Source organism: Scyliorhinus canicula, chromosome 3 (genome assembly GCF_902713615.1).
Source record: "Scyliorhinus canicula chromosome 3, sScyCan1.1, whole genome shotgun sequence".
NCBI lineage: Eukaryota > Metazoa > Chordata > Chondrichthyes > Carcharhiniformes > Scyliorhinidae > Scyliorhinus > Scyliorhinus canicula.
This window is the reverse complement of record NC_052148.1, coordinates 154,178,279-154,198,562: the sequence shown is the minus strand read 5'-3', so window position 1 is coordinate 154,198,562 and position 20,284 is coordinate 154,178,279. Positions and strand designations below refer to the sequence as shown.

At 44.9% G+C, this 20,284-nt stretch overlaps 1 protein-coding gene across 17 annotated transcripts in view; it reads left to right on the top strand.

Moving 5' to 3' along the window:
- slit2 (slit homolog 2 (Drosophila)) overlaps positions 1-20,284 on the top strand; it is a 537,548-nt gene that overhangs the window by 18,108 nt on the left and 499,156 nt on the right. For all 17 annotated transcript variants that reach the window (XM_038791516.1, XM_038791512.1, XM_038791513.1 and 14 more), the window contains exon 4: positions 10,567-10,638. In XM_038791516.1, the coding sequence (XP_038647444.1) occupies positions 10,567-10,638 (72 nt within the window). The remainder of the gene's footprint in view (positions 1-10,566; positions 10,639-20,284) is intronic.

Sequence of the window (20,284 nt, the reverse complement as noted above, 5' to 3'; positions counted from 1 at the left end):
GCAGAGGGGCGATGTGCTGCAGGCAGAGGAGGGGGAAGGGGAGGAGCAGCAAGGCAAGGCACAGACCTCCCCAGATGAGGAGGTTGGGGGCAATGGTCAGGACAGATGGGCTGGACATGGACGGGAGGCTGCCCATATTACTGACTGGGCCAGCGGGCATGGGACAGGCTGATAGCCGTCCGGTTCATGGGCTAGGGGAGCGTGGGAATCACCAAGAATGGGCCATGGAGGATGATGACAACCCGCCCTGCGATGAGCTCTGGGCTCTACATCATTGGATAATGTCTCACCCGTGGTCACAGTACCACCCTCCACCCGGACAGTCCCTGCATGCGGCCGTGACACTGCAGCGCATGGTACCGACCCGGGGGCAGGAGGGGCATACTCACCTGAGGCCAACATTCTATCACCCCTCACACACACACTGGCCCTCACCTCACACCACATCCCCGCACGCATCGGACAGAGCACAAGGCAGCTTCTGTAGGTGTGAAAGTGATTTTAATGACAAACAGTTCGTACACGTGCCCTTGCCCCTAAAACTTGTCTGTGCGCTGCACCCGTGACAACTTACTCAGTGTCTAATTGTTTGGCCTTACGGCCCCTATGTCTACATCTAGATGGTTCCCCAGATGGTACAGCAGAACTGGAGGTGGACTCCTGTGATTCCTGCCCTGTTACAAGGGAGCCCTTTGGCGGCCATTTACTGGGGCGGCCTGGCCTAGGGCTGCAGCTCGGGCAACTGGGATGGCGAGCTGCCAGCCTGTCCTGCCCGTTGCCCACCAGATGCACCCGGGACCGAAGGGGGGGAGTCCGAGGTGTCGTAGTGTTCTGGGACCTCCCCTACAGATGGACCTGGAACGGGCCCCAGCACCTCCTCCTCCCTCCGGGTGCCCGATGGCTCCCGGGCCTCTACATGGGTCGGGGATGCGAACGGACCAAGCTCCTGACGCCCTCCCGACCCCTGGCGCTGCCAGTCCTGGAGGCCCGCCCTGGTATCAACAAGGGTCTGCATGTTTGCAGCCATGGAGCTCAGGGAATTGGCCATCCCTGTCTGTATCTGTGCGATGCCGGACAGCACAGGGACAATGGCGCCGATGCCCTCAGCAAAGGCCTGCAGAGACTAGGCCATTGCCTGCTGAGACTGGGCCGCCTGCACGGAAAGCCCCACACTTTGCATACTGCGATCCATGTCTGACACCGTCGCACCCATTGCCTCCACCACGGGCACCACCTGTGCGGTGTCAGCCTGGGTGGCATGCATGACCGGCACCACTACCTGCTCCTGCACACGGGTGGTCCCCATATGGGGAAGGGGGATATGGGGGAAGGGGGGATATGGGGGAAGGGGGGATCTGGGGGAAGGGGGGATATGGGAGAAGGGAATATGGGAGATATGGGGAAAGGGGGATATGGGGCTTGGAGATATGGGGGAAGGGGGGATATGGGGAAGGGGGATATGGGGGAAGGGGGATATGGGGGAAGGGGGGATCTGGGGGAAGGGGCATTTGGGAGAAGGGAATATGGGGGATATGGTGGATATGGCGGAAGGGGGATATGGGGGAAGGGGATATGGGGGAAGGGGGATATGGGGAAGGGGATATGGGGAAGGGGGATATGGGGATATGGCAGAAGGGGGATATGGGGATGGGGGATATGGTGGAAGGGGATATGGGGGGAAGGTGGGATATGGGGGAAGGGGGATATGGGGGGATATGGGGAAGGGGGGATATGGGGGAAGGGGGATATGGGGAAGGGGGAATATGGGGGAAGGGGGGATATGGGGGATATGGAGGAGGGGGATATGGGGCAGGGGATATGGGGGAAAGGCGATATGGAGGATATGGGGGCAGGGGGATATGGGGAAGGGAGGATATGGGGAAGGGGGATATGGGGGAAGGGGTGATATGGGGAACAGGGATATGGGGAAGGAGGGATATGGGGGAAGGGGGATATGGGGAAGGAGGGATATGGGGGATATGGGGAAGGGGGGATATGGGGAAGGGGGATATGGGGGTGGGGATATGGGGGAACGGGGATACGGGGAAGGGAAAATATGGGGGAAGGGGGGATATGGGGAAGGGGGGATATGGGGAGGGGGAATGGGGATATGGGGAAGGGAGGAGGGGGAAGGTGGTAAGGGGGCAGGCAGTGGGTGGTCACACGTGGCGCTGCGCGGCGGGCGGCCATTTTACCGGGTCTCCAGGGGGGGGCGTCTTTTGTACAGTGACGCTGCGCATGTCCGCGACGGGTCACGCCATCGCGAATGGCGTCACGCAGCTACTAGCCTATTCCCGGCCTGAGAATTCACAACGTTTCGAGAGACCCGACGCCGGAGTGATTCACGATGTTTTTGGCGCCGGGTTCAGGCCATCGCGCTGATTCACGGAGAATCCCGCCCCAGAGCTGGACAAATGAAGAGGGGTTGAAATGATTCATCTGTGCCCGATCCATCTGCCCTATCCCGTATGGAGATGTGCCTGGTTACTTCATGTTGTTCTTGGAAGATACAATCAAACTGACATTAGCTGGCTCAAGATTTCCAAAAACCTATTGGCACAGGATCATGTTCTTAAAATGTCAACTATGTCTCAGAGGAACAAGGGCAATTTCTCCTGAATGTCCGGACCAATATTCACACCTCACCAATGGCATTAAAACAGACATGGGGCTAAATTGGACAGCTACTGAAGTGGACAACACAGATGAATAACTGTACTGTACATTGGTGTCAGCAAGGGGCCAGTATCATGATTGGCTAGCACCACTTAACCTGCACTGAAACTAATCTGCACTTCTTAAAGGGGAGGTGTGTTATGGCTGGAACAGGTGCTGAGAGTCCTGGTTGAAGAGAACATGACCTGGCAAAGGGTGAGGGATGGCACAACATACAAGAGAGTAGGTTTCAAGGTTCTCAGCAGCTATGCTAGAAGTCTTGGTGGAGGAAATGGAAGACCGAGGAAACCTCCTGTACCCACGATGGGAGATGGAGATGCCACAGACACATGATCAAAAGTCAATGAGAGCAGGTAACCATGGCAGTTACTGCTCGTATTCAACCCACAATGAACTGGATGTAGTTCAATTACCTAACTGACTGGCTGAAATCAGTGAGTGCACCATCAATTTTCATATCCTGCCAATTGGACCACGAGGCTCAGCCCCTGCTCAAACCGTGACATCCAGATGACTCAACCACAACAATCTCTAACAATGCAAACTCATACCTGACATTCGTTTGTTTCACCTCAGCCTTATATACTCAGCATTGCTGTTAATCTGACACCCACCATTCACAGGCTGTCTGCCAGCTAGCCAATCAGCCGAACGGATTGCACAACACTCACCGGCACATTTCTTTCCCTCTGCACAACCAGAGACAGCAGGAGCTAACCTTAGGAGGAGAGGCACACTTGCATGTCCGAACTCCCATGAAGGGGATGGTGAGACTGAGAGATGGCCATGGCTGAGTGGGTCGGCAGCAGTGGGGCTGAAACCATCAATGAAGACGGCATCCTCACACCTCACCCTCCTGCTCGCATCCCACTTCCCCCTCATCCCACACTCTTATTTACAAGCTGCAGATAATTTAAGCAGGCACCTCTTAATTTCTGCTCCCCTTATCACAACGTTATGTATGTGCCTTTTCCCTCAAGAGATGTAACCTGAGCAGATAGTGGAGGAGCGCCAAGAAGACAAGCTGACAATGAAGACAAGACTCCATCACTTGATTTCACACTCATAGCCATCAGCTCACGTAATTTGGGGTAGATTAATAGCAGGGTCTGTTGGCACAAAGGCAATGTGAAGAGTTTGGTGCCTGTTCTTTCCAATGTGTAAGATGTATATTCTTCCAAGGCCACCTGCAATCTCCCCTACTGAAAATTAGCAACCTTCCAGCTTGCATGCTGCAAGACACTGCAGTAATACAGCCTTACAGTAAAAGTAAAGTAAAGTTAACATAGTCCCAGATGACCATAGGCTGCTTTCCCCTTTGAAAGGGAGAGCTGACTGATGGTGATTTAACCTGAGGAACATCACACCTCAGGTGAGGGGCAAGGTTGAAAAGATAGGGGGCGCGATTCTCCACTCCGACAAAGTTCATGCCCCCCTGGCGCCCCCCGCGATCCCCCCCCTCCCACCCCCCCCCCCGGCTCGGAAGAATCCGACCCGGATGGGCCGAGCGGCCTGCCATTCGCGGCCGTTTCACGACGGCGGCAAACACACCTGATCGCTGCCATCGTGAAACGGGAGTGAGAAGCCCGTTTGGGGCCTGTAGGTGGCCTAGAAAGGTAAGAGCACCACGACTGTGCTCGGGAGGGGACAGGCCCGCGATCGGTGCCCACCGATCGCGGGCCGGCGTCCAAATCGGACGCACTATTTCCCCTCTGCCGCCCCGCAAGATCAAGCTGCCACGTCTTGCGGGGCGGCTGAGGGGAAAGACGACCACCGCGCATGTGCGGGTTCGTGCCGTCAGCGTCATGACGTCACCCGTGCATGCGGGGGTTGGAGCCGGCCAACCTGCGAATGCGCAGCTGACATAATTAGGCGCACCGGCCGCATCATTCTTGGCGCGACGCCCCCACGGCCGAGAGTTATGGAGCGCCGCTCCTAGCCCCGCCGAGAGGGGAGAATAGGGGGCGAGGAGCGGCCTCTGAGGCCGTCGTGAACCTCGGCCGAGTTCACGACGGCCCTCCCGATTTTTCCCGGGAGCGGAGAATTCCGCCCAGGGTCTTCATGAATAACCTCACCGGGACGGGAATTGAACCCGTGTTGCTGGCCTCACTCGGCATCATGAACCAGCTGTCTAGCCAACTGAACTAAACCAGTCCCCAGTGTTACTAGTATTAGGATAGGAAAAGGCACAAAGGTGGTTAATTGACTTTTGTATGGAACATTGGATGATTTAATTTAAACATTTGGTTTGGAATTTTTATTTTGTGATGGATTTTATTTTATCTTTTCATTGTGGCCAAGCAGGCATTGTGATGGTCTGTGAAGGAAGGTAAGATGTGGGACTGTTGGTGAATGGGGAATTTGGATTGTGGTTACTGGTATTACATGGATGAGTTTTTCACAGACGGTATAGATGGAAAGGAGCCGTTGAGATTGCCTCCTCCCAATTCTTGCTCTTCTTCTATTTCCTTATGCTCCTGCTCCTCAGCCATTTGTTGTATAGATAGTTGTATGGTGACAAGGTTGTGCAACATACAGCAGGCTACCTCAAATTTTCAGCCTTCTCTGCTGAGTACTGCAGGGCTCCTCCAGAGTGCTCCAGGCAGCAGAAACATTTTTTCCCCGCCTGCAAATATCCGTTCCATCACATTTTCTGTGGTGTAATGGCTTTCATTGTGTGCACACACTGTCCATGTGTGCCATGTGTGCATGGGCCATACAGTAGATTCATGAGCCAGGTCTCATTGAATATGAGCTATCACCCAGTAGCCAGTGGCCTTGGTATCCTGTAGTGGCTCTAATGTTGTGAGCTCAGCACGCTACCACAGCATGAAGGCATCAGGACTGCTGTCAGGATACTGGGCATTGACCTGCATGATGCACTGCTGTTCATCATACAGCAGCTGGGTGCTGAGTTTCGGTTTCCATATAGGTCAGAGTTGACATGTGGCATCCAAAAAGCAATGTGCGTCACTAGTGACGTTCTGCACATTGGGTGAAGATAGCAAAAAAATATATTTAGTTCTCTTTAGCTAGAAAGTCCCCTTACACAACAATGGATGGCATGCATTTGAGATGTTTCAAATACCTCTAACTCCAGCCTGGAGGGAGTGAGATACATAAATTCATGCCATCCTTGCCCTATTCTGCGGCTGCCGTTATGATTGTGGGAGATTTGAATGAAGGTGTCACAAACATTGATGTTCACTGTCTTCAGGTTGGAGAATTGCTCCCTGAGGCATCCTGGGCAGATATGCTCTACTACTGAGAGCCTTTCAGCTGCTTCTCCTCCTCCCACTTCCAGTAACTTGTCCTACTCTGAATTGCCTCTGCTCATTCTCCAAGTAATGCTGTAATCTAAGGGAAATGCCAAATGGAGCACCAATGCCTAATAGCAACTGCTTTTGCAGAAGCACAGATGTCAGTGCACCCTGTTGTCTTTTGCATCTAGTAACAATCATACAAAGTGCCAAAATGTATACAATCAAAGAAATACCTGAAGAAATAAACCAGCAACTAACCTGTAAGTAGTTAATAATCACTTGAAATAGTGCTGGTCTTTCATGCGATTAAACGTGTGTTCCCCAGTGTGAGGTTAAGGCATGATGTTGAACTCCAAAATGGCAATGCTGGATCATCTCAGCATTACATCAACACTTACCTCCAGCTCTGCCTCCTTCCAATGGACAATCATTTCACACGCCAAAGGCCGCACCAACATCCAGGGAAAAACAGCCCACTTGATTTGGGCAGCACGGTAGCATTGTGGTTAGCACAATTGCTTCACAGCTCCAGGGTCCCAGGTTCGATTCCTGGCTTGGGTCACTGTCTGTGCAGAGTCTGCACGTTCTCCCCGTGTGTGTGTGGGTTTCCTCCGGGTGCTCCGGTTTCCTCCCACAGTCCAAAGATGTACAGGTTAGGTGGATTGGCCATGCTAAATTGCCCTTAGTGTCCAAAATTGCCCTTAGTGTTGGGTGGGGTTACTGGGTTATGGGGATAGGGTGGAGGTGTGGACCTTGCTCTTTCCAAGAGCTGGTGCAGACTCGATGGACCGAATGGCCTCCTTCTGCACTGTAAATTCTATGATTGGTACCTCATCCACAAACATTCCTTCCCTTTACCACCAATGCATAGTGGCAGCAGTGTGTACCATCTACAAGATGCACTCACCAAGGCTCCTTCGACAGCACCTTCCAAATCCATGACCACAACCATCTAGAAGGGGAAGGACAGAAGATACATTGAAATACCATCACCTGCAGTTCCCTCCAACTATTCACCATCCTGACATGGAACTGTATTGCGATTTCTTCACTGTGACTTGGTGCTAACAGCACTGTGGGTGTACCTGCAGTGGTTCAAGAAGGCAGCTCACCACCACATTCTTAAGGACAATTAGGGATGGAAAATAAATGCTGGCCAACCCAGATCCCTTGAAAGAATAAAAGGAAAACATGGTTGTCTTGTCCCAGAGGTGGGTGGGTGTGTGTGTGTGCGCACCGTGTATGGCATTTTAAGAGTTCTAAGGGCACTCCTAGTGCCCAAAAATGGTTTTAAAAGAGCCCAATTTCTCAGTCATTAACTCATTGTGGTTTGTAGGACCTTGATATGCACAAATTGGTTGCCACAATTTGTACATTGCAATAGTGCCTACACGTTAAAAGCACATAATTTCGGGCAGCACGGTGGCACAGTGGGTTAGCACTGCGGCCTCACGGCGCTGAGGTCCCAGGTTCGATCCCGGTTCTGAGTCACTGTTTGTGTGGAGTTTGCACATTCTCCCCGTGTGTGCGTGGGTTTCGCCCCCACAACCCAAAAATGTGCAAGCTAGGTGGATTGGCCACTCTAAATTGCCCCTTAATTGGAAAAATGATTGGGTACACTAAATTTATTTTTAAAAAGCACATAATTTGCTGTAAAGCTCTTTTGAGCATTTTGAGATCATGAAAGGCGCTGTATAAATGCAAGCCTTTTGTTTAATATGCTAACATTGGTGGTACATGGATGGCTTAAAATGTGCAGTGCATGACTGGCTTAAAATGCAAAGTTATGTTCCTCATCAAGGCAATGTTGAAGTAGTTATTCACAGTCAGGTTTGTACATTATTGCAGGGAAAGAAGAGAAACAAAAAAATGTTGTGAACATTATGAGAGCCTTACATTTTATTCACATTGGACCTGGTTTCCTACTTAGTGAGCACATAGTTATACTCAGGAACACCTGGCTTTACGTGCAAATTCATAATTATCTGATGACAAGGCAAGATTGACCTTCAGTGATACCCAAGTTATTTGATGTACAGATCACTGTCTGTACTAATCTCTATGACATCCAATGTGACACAAGATTGTTTTATCTTGATGTTTGTCAAAATCAGCATTTTCTCCATTGGGACAAGATTATGTACACAACCATTAACACTGAGTAAGTACACCCATACAGTCCAAGTCCTCCTGCACTAAGCATAACATATTTCCTATTACCACATGTTTTGTTGCAGCAACAGTGTAACAGCGAGGATTGACTGCACCTTAATAAATAAATAATTGCAATATTAACAAGATCTGTGGCAAGTTATCAGAGCCATGTTCCACATCAGTGTTCCAGTCCAATGTGTATGAGTGTTAGCTCCTTAACTCATTTTGTCTTTAATGCTTAAATATCACAATGGAAAGGTTTTTTTTCCCATTCCCCGTTGCTACCACAGTTTCTTCCTGCCCATGCAGAAACCACTACTATTGCAGAGTTCTCAGTGTCTCTCCTTTGCTCTGGGTTGGGTTTTGCCTGACCTTTTTATGGCTATTGATGTTGAAGTGAGGAATGGGGTTTGTTTGCATTGAGCAGGACCTTTTTACTAATTCAGATGGCAAGCTGCTGTTTGTTTTTCCCACATCTGTTTTGCGCTGGTTCTTTGTGGCAATGTTTGCTGGATGCTGGCCCTTCTACTTTCTCCTGAAATGAGAAGCCAGTTTGAACGGATGTTTCGAAATGTTAAAGACACACACTATTGCTTGCTCCCACCCCCCCAGCTCCCAAGTCCTCTGGCGCCACTTTTATTATTATCAGCCCACAATGCTTGGACTGTATTTCACAAAAACAGTAGCTGTCATCTGTCTGTAGTTGAAGACTGAAAGGCCCCACAGCTTTCAAACTGTGGCTTGAATGGATGCGCTTTGTTTAAAAGAAATCGCAACATTGATTTAATTTTCATATTCTAATTCCTACCTCATCCCAAGTAATTTTACTTTCACCGTTCCTTAAAATAGTGAAACTTGCTTAGGTATACCTCACCAACGCTAGGAGGTAACAAGTATATTACGTAACTGATTGTCCTTCGTGTTCAAGCCTCGACAGTGAGTTTTGTCAAGCTGTTTGACTGAGGGAAGCATCACAACCAGGCCTGATCCTATCCTGAGCTGGAGACTACGCAGTCAAACTTTTCAAGAGAGGTTATTAGACAACATCCTCAGCAGGCACTGTAGATTATTCTTCCCCACTGAAGTTCATGGGGGTTCAGACCAACTGAAAGTATTTAAAAACCTGTTTAACGCACATCACTGAGTATATGTAGACATTGAAATGCGATCAATCTCAGTAATGTCAGTGAAAATATGACTGCAAATTACCACCTGAATGAATGGGTCAGTCACATGCTTCGATGTTATTGTGATTGGAAAGGATCAAGAACAACCTGGCCCTTCCTGAAATAGAGGTTTATTTAATTTTAGGTATGTTGAAACCAGATGCATGGAAAATCGTGTTTGTTTGTTTTTGTAATTTTGGCAAATTGTTCTATTAGCTAAGAACAAACAAATCACAATTTTGAAACAACAGGGTAGCATTAAATCTATGGATTCCTCTAACACAATGATTTGAAAGTTAGCAATAACTGAAAGGTTGATGTAATTACAGGGCTTTCAATAAATATGTGAGAGTTCTGGAGTAGGTTAAAAACAATAAAGTTCAATTCACCAGGGGACATCAGGAAAGAATTGTTCAGGTTTCACATTCTCATTAGCTTCGCTTCTCATCGCCTCTCACTGGACTTATGGATTCCTGACTCACTTGCATGCCTACAGGGAACATTTTAACATTCTATAATGTCTTGGGTAAACGCTGCAGACCACCTTGTGGAGTTGACAAGCTGTTATCATATCCTGGCCAAATATATAACACATTTTTCATTTGATGCATGTGTAGCACCTGTGTCCATTAGAGTTTGGACCTTTAATAAACACACAAAGCCAGCCTTTGACAGGCACAATATGAAGAATATTAAGAACAGACACAATGTTCTTATTGCATGAAAACGAGACAGTGGAACTCTTGGCGTGCTTCTGAGTAATCAACAAGAATGTTTAAAATGAAGTATCTTTTGCTCTTCAATTTACTTGCAATCCAGTTTGTGTGAAGCTCATTGATCTCAATGGAGCAACAGTTAAAGGTTCTCTATCTGGACTCAGCAAAGGAAATGCCAGTCAGGGTCCTCACTCCTGTTTAGTTTTGTTTTGTATCCTGTTTTGGTGAGCACATGATCAGTCCGTGTAGTGACCCTCTCATGGTCAAATAGCCTGTTGACAACTCAGGTAAATCAACTAGTTCCTCATTCTTAGCATTGAGCAACACTGAAAGGAAGCTAAAGTAGTGAAGCTCTATCTTCGATTTGTTGATCCCTCCAGTGCCACGAACTGCTGAGAGTGTGGGAATGGTAAACTTTGCCTTTATGATCTAGGTTCAGAAATGAAAGATATCACTGAGCTGAGGTACTGGAGATTACACAGTATTTATTGAATTTGCACCTTGAAGGAGGCATTTGAACATTGAGGGGTGATTTTTGGGCGATAATATATTTCTCACAACTATTTCTCTTTCCACTTTCTGCCTCTCCAGCCGCCTGAATAGAAACAATCTACAGGTCTTGCCAGAGTTACTTTTCCTGGGAACTCCAAAGCTCTACAGACTGTGAGTAGTCAAGTTTCCTTAAACCTGTCAAATTTGACAATGAAAAAGACACCTGGATGATTTCAGTGCCATGTGGCTACTCCTGAACCAATTGCACCACATCAGCACAGCTTGACTCTTGGTAACTTGCTCTTCAATCTAACCTAACATTGCAAATGGCTCTATAATTATAGATATTTTGTTATACGGCTGTCTGAAGAGTGAATTTATTTTTGACTAATTGTCACAATTTTTCTAAATCCCTTACAGCTATATTTTTTGAGGGAACCAGTAGGATAGAGTTGTAATTTGCTTTGTGCTTTCTTACAAATCATAAATCAAAGTTAGAGCTTAAACTCTGAGTTATCCTCAGGCACTTTGAAGCAAGCAGATGCCGTCCTGATGGTAATTTAGAAGGAAAACAGTTCATTCTAAAGCCATTGAGAAGTGAACAGCTTCAGAAAGGTACAGGATGAAGGTCATGTCTGGTATGGTTTCACATAGTTATGGTTAACTTGGAATTCTCTATGCCTAATGGGATAATGTTCCAAAACTGGGATTTGATTCTGAACTAATCTGTGGTTCGTTTTACTTTCAATTTCTTGGCAGAAATGCTGATGTATTCAGTTCTTGAAATTTGAAAGCTTTTTGATTCGCTTAATGGACGGATATTAGCTGAAAATGTAAATTGCGGCTGAATTTATCTTAGTTGTCATAGCGAATGGTGGCAAATACACAGTGGTTTATGTCTGAGGGGCCTCCTTTAATTGTAACTCCTCTAATAGTAACTGGATTCCTCTGACTGTGGGTGCAGCATTTCTCTTTATCAGGTACGACTACCTTGTTAAATGTGCTGCCACTCAAAGTGAGACTTGAAGAACTAATCACCTTAGTTCCTATTTCTTTGTTCTGTGGGGAGAAGTCATGGTTCTCAGAATTACTTGAAGCAGAAATATAATTTGTGCGCATTTTGTTACAAGACTGTCATCCATCCCATATTCTTATGACAAATTTCAGAGTGATCTTGATGTGGATTGTGATTCCTTTCAATTATTTCTAGGTTAGTATAAATCAGTGTAAACATCAGATCAACATCAATCTTGCCAATGCAGCTTTTAGCAGTTTATCAGTATACTGAAAAAACATTTGAAATTACTTTCAAAAGATTTAGTTGTGCCGTAAATAATTGGATTCAAATTGTAGGCAACACTGAGTGGTAATCATACTTTTCACTCCTCTTTTCATCCTCTTGTGTTCCTCCAATTTTGACCCATTTTCTCTCCCAAAAGCTTTGGCCCCTTCCCAGGGTATGAGGCGATTGATGCTTGTCACTCTGAAATACCTCACCTCAGCGTCCGTGCTGAGTGCCTTAGCCTGGACAGTCAGCATTGGCAGGCAGCTTTATTGCAAGGTTATTATTTAAGCTTGAACCTGCGCTCACCTGACCAAATGCTGTTGGGACCAAGGAGGTAGTGGTGGGGTGCACTGTTGTAGGATAGCAATTGGAAGTACAAACGTTGTCTAGACTTGTGAGAAAAGTTATAGCTCATGAATTAAAATGAACAGTAACAAAATGGATACAAAATTGATTCAGTAACAGGAAACAGTGAGTGGATATTGTTTGGGCTAGAGGAAGGTTTGTTGTGGCGTTCCCCGGGTAATAGGACCTTTGCTTTTCCTGATATATAATGATCTAGATCTTGCTGTGCAAGGGACAATTTCAATGTGAATGGTACAAAACCTGGATGTATTGAAAACTAAGGAGGACAGTATGCTTCAAAAGGACACAGATAAATTGGTGGAGTGGGCGGATAGGTGGCAAATGAAGTTCAGTGCAGAGGAGTGTGAGGTGGTGCATTTTGGAAGGAAGAACATGGCAAGATAATATAAAATAAGGGATATAACTCCAAAAGAGCGTGCAGGAGCATAGAGATCTGGACATATATGCCTAGGTCAATGAAGGTGGCAGGACAGGTGGAGAGAGCTGTTAATAAAGTATACAGTATCCTGGCCTTTATTAATACGGGCATAGAATACAACAGCAAGGAGATTAAGCTGTATTGGACACTAGTTAGACCTCAGCTGGAATGGTGTGTACAGTTCCGAGTGCCATACTTTAGGAAAGACGTGAATGCATTGGATAGAGTGCAGAAGAGGTTTGCAAAAATGGTTCCAGAGATGAGATTCTTCAGTTTTGAGGATAGATTGGAGAGGAGAGGCTAAAAGGAGATCTTATAGAGATGTTCAAAAGCATGAGGGGGCTGGACAGAGTAACTAGGGGAAACAGTTCCCATTCGTAAAAAGATTGAAAATGAAAGGGCACAGATTTAAAGTGATTTGCAGAAGAAGCAAATGCGATGTGAGAAATGTTTTTTTCATATGGCGAGTGGTTCAGTTCTGGAATGCACTGCCTGGAAGTGTGGTGGAGGCAGATTCGATTGAAACCTCACAAAAATTCCTCTCTTAACTAATATTAACAAAAGCAACTTGATGGGTAATTCTCTTGATGACTGCTCGTAGATGTTGTTGGTAAAGACTGCTATATTGGGTTACGTAGCAATGACACGTGTGCTCTGAAAGCAAATATGCAAAGCACTTTAATGTGTTTGTGTGATAAACAACAATATAATTGCAAGACTAGTGGATCATTTTATTTCATAAATATTTGCAACTGCATCTCCTCACTGAAAACTGCCCAGAACCATCTCTGATGGTGTCAGCATGATTGCTTATGAAGATCTCATAAACACCTCATGAAGCTCTTTGCCTGAGGATGATTAATAAAACCACTTTGATAGCAATTTCCAATTGCTCTCCAAATAAGATCCTGTAAATAGCAGCGTGAAAATAGTGCACTACTTGGCTGAGTAAAATAATTATACATTTTCAATTGATATTTTAAACTTTGAACTACTGAGTTCTGCAGCTGTATGTTTTATTCAGGCCTGCAACCTACTTTAAAAAAAACATTCTATCTACTTAAAGCTATGGTTCTCTCTGAGGGATATTTCATTAAGGCTGCCTGCTGCATAGTATGTTATATTTTAGTTAAAGCTTATATGAATCATTTTATCCCCAAAAGATAACCATGTTTACTGTGGGGTTTTTTCTAACTGCATTTATTTTTCAAAGGTTTTGACCGTCTTTAATTCAGAAAGAAATAGCTCCACTCACTACTTTGCATCCTGCACGATATGCAGCGATCTAGTGCCAAAATGCACATTGCTAGTCTATTCAGTGCATCTTATATGTTTGTGCAGCATTGTAATGTACTGTTAGTGACAATGATCCTGTTAATAAAATAAATTAAGTTCTTGGATTCTGCTGTTCTTCTTTCAGGATCTGCCTCAACTTTAATTAGATTTAGGCTGAATTAATAATGGATCTGAGCACGAGGCAACCTATAGGAGTCATTTGGTTTCTGTGAAATTAAAAATGATTTTTAAAAAGCTGATCTTAGTTCATATTTATCCAGAGCTCAATTTTAGTCTTTGGCTCAGCTGATGTTAAAGGGCAATCTTCACAAAAGGTAAGTTACACTTCCATACCTCAGCATGTAGTCAATGCTGTAGCACACATTACTTGCTTGTAAATGGAATGTGGACTTCTAGCTTATCAGCAGGCGGAGCCAGTAAGAAACCAACTTAGTTAAGATTGCCAGAAGCTGACCTGACCCCGCTCTCCCTCGCAGTAATGCATGTTAGTTCATCGCATTTTGAGAACCCACAGCACAATATTCATTTCCCAATCTGAAGGTGTTGGTTGGTGTTGGTGAACAGTTTTGCTGATGCCGGTCCGTGTTTGTTATCTTGCCAAAGTTGTGACTTTTCATGCAAGAGTCTAGATACTGAGTGTTGATGGGTTATTTGACTGTAGGAGGCACCATCGCCATTATTCTTGCCTCAATCAAAGGCTGCGCATGCACGTTCTAACTGCCGATGGCGATCAGGATCAAAAACCATTGGCAGCTTTGTCTTTGCCTCCTCCTTAACCAAGAGACATGAAGGGCTACAGCGGCACCTTTACTACCAACTCAACACAGACTAAGGATTGAAGCTAGGGTATTCCCTTTCTGTGCAGCTTGACCATCCATTGATATTGCTGGCTGAGCCATCAGAGGAGACTTCCTCTCTAACTTTGAAATAAAGATAAAATATGCATAAAAGGGGATATTCAGTACGCGTGTGCTCCAGAGGAGTGGAACCCCTCTTGACAGGATTGCAAGCTGGAGAAGTGGGCTGCAATTGTTATTGTCCTATCCCTCATCCAGTAAGACTGCAATCTGTCCTATCGCGCTTTGCCAGGCCTGAACAGATGGAGATTTGCTGGCTGCCTAGCTACAGCTCATTTTACACCACACCCAATGTACAACTTGCCCAATGATCAGTGGATAGAACCAATCAAGAAGGTGCAGTACGGGCAACCAATCTGTTAACATTAGTCCATGTGAAGCTATGATATCATAGACTTTACAGTGATTTTCAACCCCCAATCCCAGTGTTTTTCTCGGCAGAGGGAGGCAGCCCACTGTTGGCCGGCAGCGGGATCTTCTGGTCCTGCCGCTGGGATTTCCCATTGAATCCACCTCCTGCCGTCGGGAAACCCGCAGCAGGGGTTCACTACTGTCTGCGGGACTGGAAGAAAATACCACTGGCGAGAATGGCCAGAAAATCCCTCCCTTTATACTGTGAGGGAAATGGAAGATTTCAATGTAAAGAAGAGAAGGAAACTGAAATATTTGCCCAGAGGCTATTGTTGAACAGACCGTGAAATCAAGCATCTGCGTGTGTGGCTAATGTAGACCTTCACAAATAATGACTTAGTTTAGCAATGTTACTAAATCTGTATTTTTTCTGTAGAATGCTTTATTCTTTAACCTTGTATAAAATTGATTTTAATTCAACAGTTTAAGTGACTGCAAGTTATAATAATGCTGATAATCAGAAACTTGAATACTTACTGTAGTGTGAAATGCTGCTCAAAATAAAACTCTTTCGAAACAATTGAACTGCCTTACAGACTGCTTATATCAGTGCCAAATGAAATTACATTAGAATTTGTGTTGTGTTATCTATTTTCTTTAAGGAAACACGTCTATCAAAGTCTCCAGTAATGTTTTCTCAGGTTGTACTCTGCATGCCAAGAATGATTAGCATTTTGTGGCACTCTGTTCCAGTCTCAAGTGAGTTATTAAATTTCTTTGTCAAAATATCCCTGAATCACAGATTAGCAATGATTGACAGTCTAATTCCTTTGTGCATGTGCAGTGGAAAGTGACTTTAATTTGAGTGATGTGTCCATGTATCAGACTGTTCAATGCAATCCAATGACTAGTCTATAAGTTACAGGTGGGCAGCTACTTCTGTATCTGTTTGGCACCGATGAACAACCTGAGTAACTGGACATGTGAAGTATGTGAGATTAGTTACAGTTGGTTACTAACAGCAACCAAGGGAATTTTTTTTCACTCTTACTATCTGCTGTGTGGCTTCTCTTAGGGAACTATGCAAGCTGGGAGCATCACAGCTTAGGTCAAGGTATTTGTTCTGTAACAGTAGTATAGTCACAGCTGTGTTTGCAGGGCTAGGATACCAGTTCAAATATCATTAGCACAATTTATACGACTCACCATTCTGCCATTCTGTAATCCCAGGTACCTGCTGAGCTATGACTACTACTATCCTTGATAGTCTCCAAGGGCAGACTGTGCACTGTAATAATGGTGCGTGGGAATTCTGAAGAGTCTGCATCACAAGTGCCGTGCCACAGTTTAGACTTCTGTGCTAGGAGTGCTGAACAGAAGCTTATATTGGCTGTGTATCTCAAAGTTCCAGTTCATTCCTATAACTAGTCCTGCCCCTCTGATAACAATCAGAAGGACGTGATTTGAAGCACAGAGACCAAGAAGGGAGATTTTACATTGATTAAGACATTATGCTGACAGTTTGCACACACTTAACTATGAGATGAATTCACACTATTCAAAAATGAGAAAGTAGATGTGTGAGCCTATCTCTGTACTAATATCATAAAGCCCAAATCCATCTTCATTGCATTATGGACTCCATTCCACTCTGATGGCATAAGTAGACAAAAGAAACAGGCTTTTGCTAGCCACCTGAATGTGAACAGTATCATAAAGAACAAAAAAGCCACTTCAACCAACTTGATGGCAGTGATTGTGAAAAGGAAATTCATCAGTCCTGCCTATATGTGGTATAGTTACAGCAGTGTTTACACATATATGTATGCATAGACCAAAATCCGCAGCTGTACCAGAGAACCCCTGCTGTAACTTTAAGTGCCTTTATACAATCTTCATTAACTAAGTTACTCAGTCTTAATTTCTAACTAAACATTGTATACATGAGTTGGACAATTATAGAGGCTTTGAGGGGGTTCCCTGTTTCTAATAGAGCGATGTAATTCTGTGGTTTGGAATGCTTCCATAGGATCGATATTACCAAGAACTACAATAACGGGTACTTCATCTGGCACAGGTAGTTTATTCTACTTGCTTCCACAGAGACATCAGTTATATCTGTAACAGGTTGATCAGGTACTTTGGTGCTTATGGGTTTGAAAACATTTCTTGATGGCAAAACTGACTGCTGAAGTGTCTCTATTCCTCAAGTGGTCCACTTGTTTATGAACGATCCGTCCCTCCACATCCACTTGGTATGAGACAATAATTCCAGGAATCTAACTTGGTCCACTACCGAAGTTTCATATTATAACACCATGTCATGTTATGTACATAATATGGGTTTGTTATGTTACATGGCTCATTGATAAGACTTTGTCCCGCTTGTGTATTTAAACATGAACAGTTTTTTTGGTAGGCTTTAACTATGTACAGTTCCAAATACGGTCTTGCATGGAGCTATTCATGTAGGCTTGCTGCTTATCAAGTTCTGTCCTAAACTGCTCTCTGACCATGTGACTACATACATCATTCTGTGGGCGGTGCCACTCTCCTGTCCCATGTTGTCCCTTGCTCTGCCGAGTACCTTACATTATAATACGTGCAGGCACATATTATCATAATACAACAGTCTTAAGTCTTGATAGTTTGTTCACCATCACAGTCTGTCACGTTTGAAGGAAGTGTCATGGTACTTCGTTTCTGGTAGTCATGTGATGAAGTTTCTCCTCTTTCCAGCATTTCAATTCAGCATCATTTTCATCAACCATTTTATCATATTGGTTCTTGTGCTTTTCTATTAATGTGACCATTTCAACAATCTTGTTCTGGCACGTAATCTCAGTTTCTTTCTCTGTCTGAATTGCTGAGTCTGTTGTCAATTTCAATGTTTTTACCTCGTCAGTTAATTTCCCTTTGTCAAGCTTCCTTTTCCTTTTTCTCCTGATTCAATTCTTTACTGCACTTGTTCTTATTTTCTAGTTGTTTCTTTCCCCGGAATTCAGCTTATTCTACATTGTCTCATTAATTTCTCCTTCTTAGCTTAATTTTGTGAAATGTTGCAACCGTTTTTACTCTCAAGTTTGCTGTCAGTTACTTCATCTTGTTGTTTAATGTCTTCTCTAGAGCTTTAATTCTTTTTGCTGATTCTTCTTTATGTTCAACAGTTCCTAGTTTATTCAGAAGCCTTTAATTTCTGTGTTTCTCCTGAGGGGAATCCATTATTTTCTTACTGGACATACACATTTCACACAACTTTCATTTCTGCTTAAAATTAACTTAAGCCAAATCTTTGTGGCTTCACTGTTGATCAGGTGTCTCTCCAATGAAGTGTTAACTTGTTCCCAATCTGCAATTCACTCATTGCTCTTCTTGTGGGGTCTTTCATTGCCTTTCTTGTGGGGTCTTTCATTGCCCCACTTGTGGGATCTTTCATTGCCCTCCTGCTGGGGTGTTTCATTGCCCTCCTTCTGGGATCTTTCATTGCCCTTCTTCTGGGGTCTTGTGTTGCCCTCCTTCTGGGGTCTTATGTTGCCCTCCTCCTGGGGTCTTATGTTGCCCTCCTTCTGGGGTCTTATGTTGCCCTCCTGCTGGGGTCTTATGTTGTCCTCCTTCTGGGGTCTTATGTTGCCCTCCTGCTGGGGTCTTATGTTGTCCTCCTTCTGGGGTCTTATGTTGCACTCCTGCTGGGGTCTTATGTTGTCCTCCTTCTGGGGTCTTATGTTGCCCTCCTTCTGGGCTCTCATGTTTCCCTCCTTCTGGGCTCTCATGTTGCTCTATTTTGGCTTCTCTTTGAGGTCTTTTGTTGCCTCTTCTTTGAGATCTTCATTGCTTCCTCTGAAGTCTTCCCTTGCCTATTCCTTCAAGCCTTTGATGCTTATAGATCTTTTTTGAGAGGTGCTTTCTATCTGGAGTTTTCTTCAATTTTCCAGTCTGTAGCCATTTGTTTCTTCTTGTGGTTGCTGCTTTAAATGTATAATCATTTTAAGGGTATTGCTGCTTGAAGACTGTCATCGTTTTTCACTCAGCTGTCAGCAGTTGTCAGCTTTCTCGCTGTGTTTTTCCCACGTTTTGGCACAAACCTGGCTGTTCTTTTTTTTGAACTTTTAAAATGTCTCCTTTTATCAAAGGAAAGCCCTTTAACTGATTTTGAGTTTTCTTTCTTTTGGTCAGTTGAAGAGTCAATTATTTCCCTTTTAATTTTATGTGCCAGGTTTTTAAAATTTCTCCCGCACTTGGAGACCTTGCACTCTCATGGTCTGGTCGGAGACATTGTTTTTAAAAACTTGTTAACTTTCCTTTTTTAAAGGAAGTTGGGAACTTCTTAGCTTGTTTGAAGTTCATCTGTGTAGTGATTGCTGCCATGGAACCCAGCACAGGCTCTCCCTGACCCTGCATGTCTGGGGCCTGCCACTCAGCTTCAGCTTCATGATTTTTCCCGCTCTTCGGGACACCACATTGCTGTTCATATTGGCCCTTTTTTTTAAATTGAAGCTGCAGCACTGTTTAATAGTGCCAGCCATTTAAAAAAATGCTTTTTGAACTTTTATAGCTGCTGCATTTCTTTGCCTTTTTTCCAAATTTCTTTTTAAATTTGAAGCCACAGCACTTCCAGCTGGCAGCTCCGCATGGGCATCTCCTCTTATTTTTGTTACTCTGTACATTTCTTTTTGACACATTTGATTCTGCCAATTTTATAGGTAAATTTTTCTATGCCTGTTTTTCATTTTCTTTATTTAATGCACTGAGCATCCTGGACCCCATCTAGCCTCCACTGCAAGCAGAGGTACGTTTCTATATTTGCTCACCCTTCTTGGTGGTTCTGAGACAAGGGTCTTGCTGTGTTTTCTTCCTTGCTTACGTGTCTTGTAACTGTCCATATTTTCAGATTTTGAATTACTCAGGGTGTGGCAAGTGGATCCATAGAGAGGCATTCTGATGAGTACTTTTTCAGACTTCCATTAAAACTGGATACTCACAGTCGTCGGGCCAGAAGCAGTGTCATGATGTTTTATCCTAGGTCCGTACATGTCTCTTACCTAAGAGGACTCCACCCCCCAGGGTGAAATCCCACTCTGCATCTCGATTGGTACCCCCACGCCAGGTGGCCCTTACTCTGCTGTGTTGCCCTTAATGGGACAACCACCACAGAACAGGTGGACCCAAGGATTCTACATTAGGCGTTTCATGTGTCTGGCTCTCAAAAGGACCTGGTGTAAAGGTGGCAATGGGTATGCTTCATGA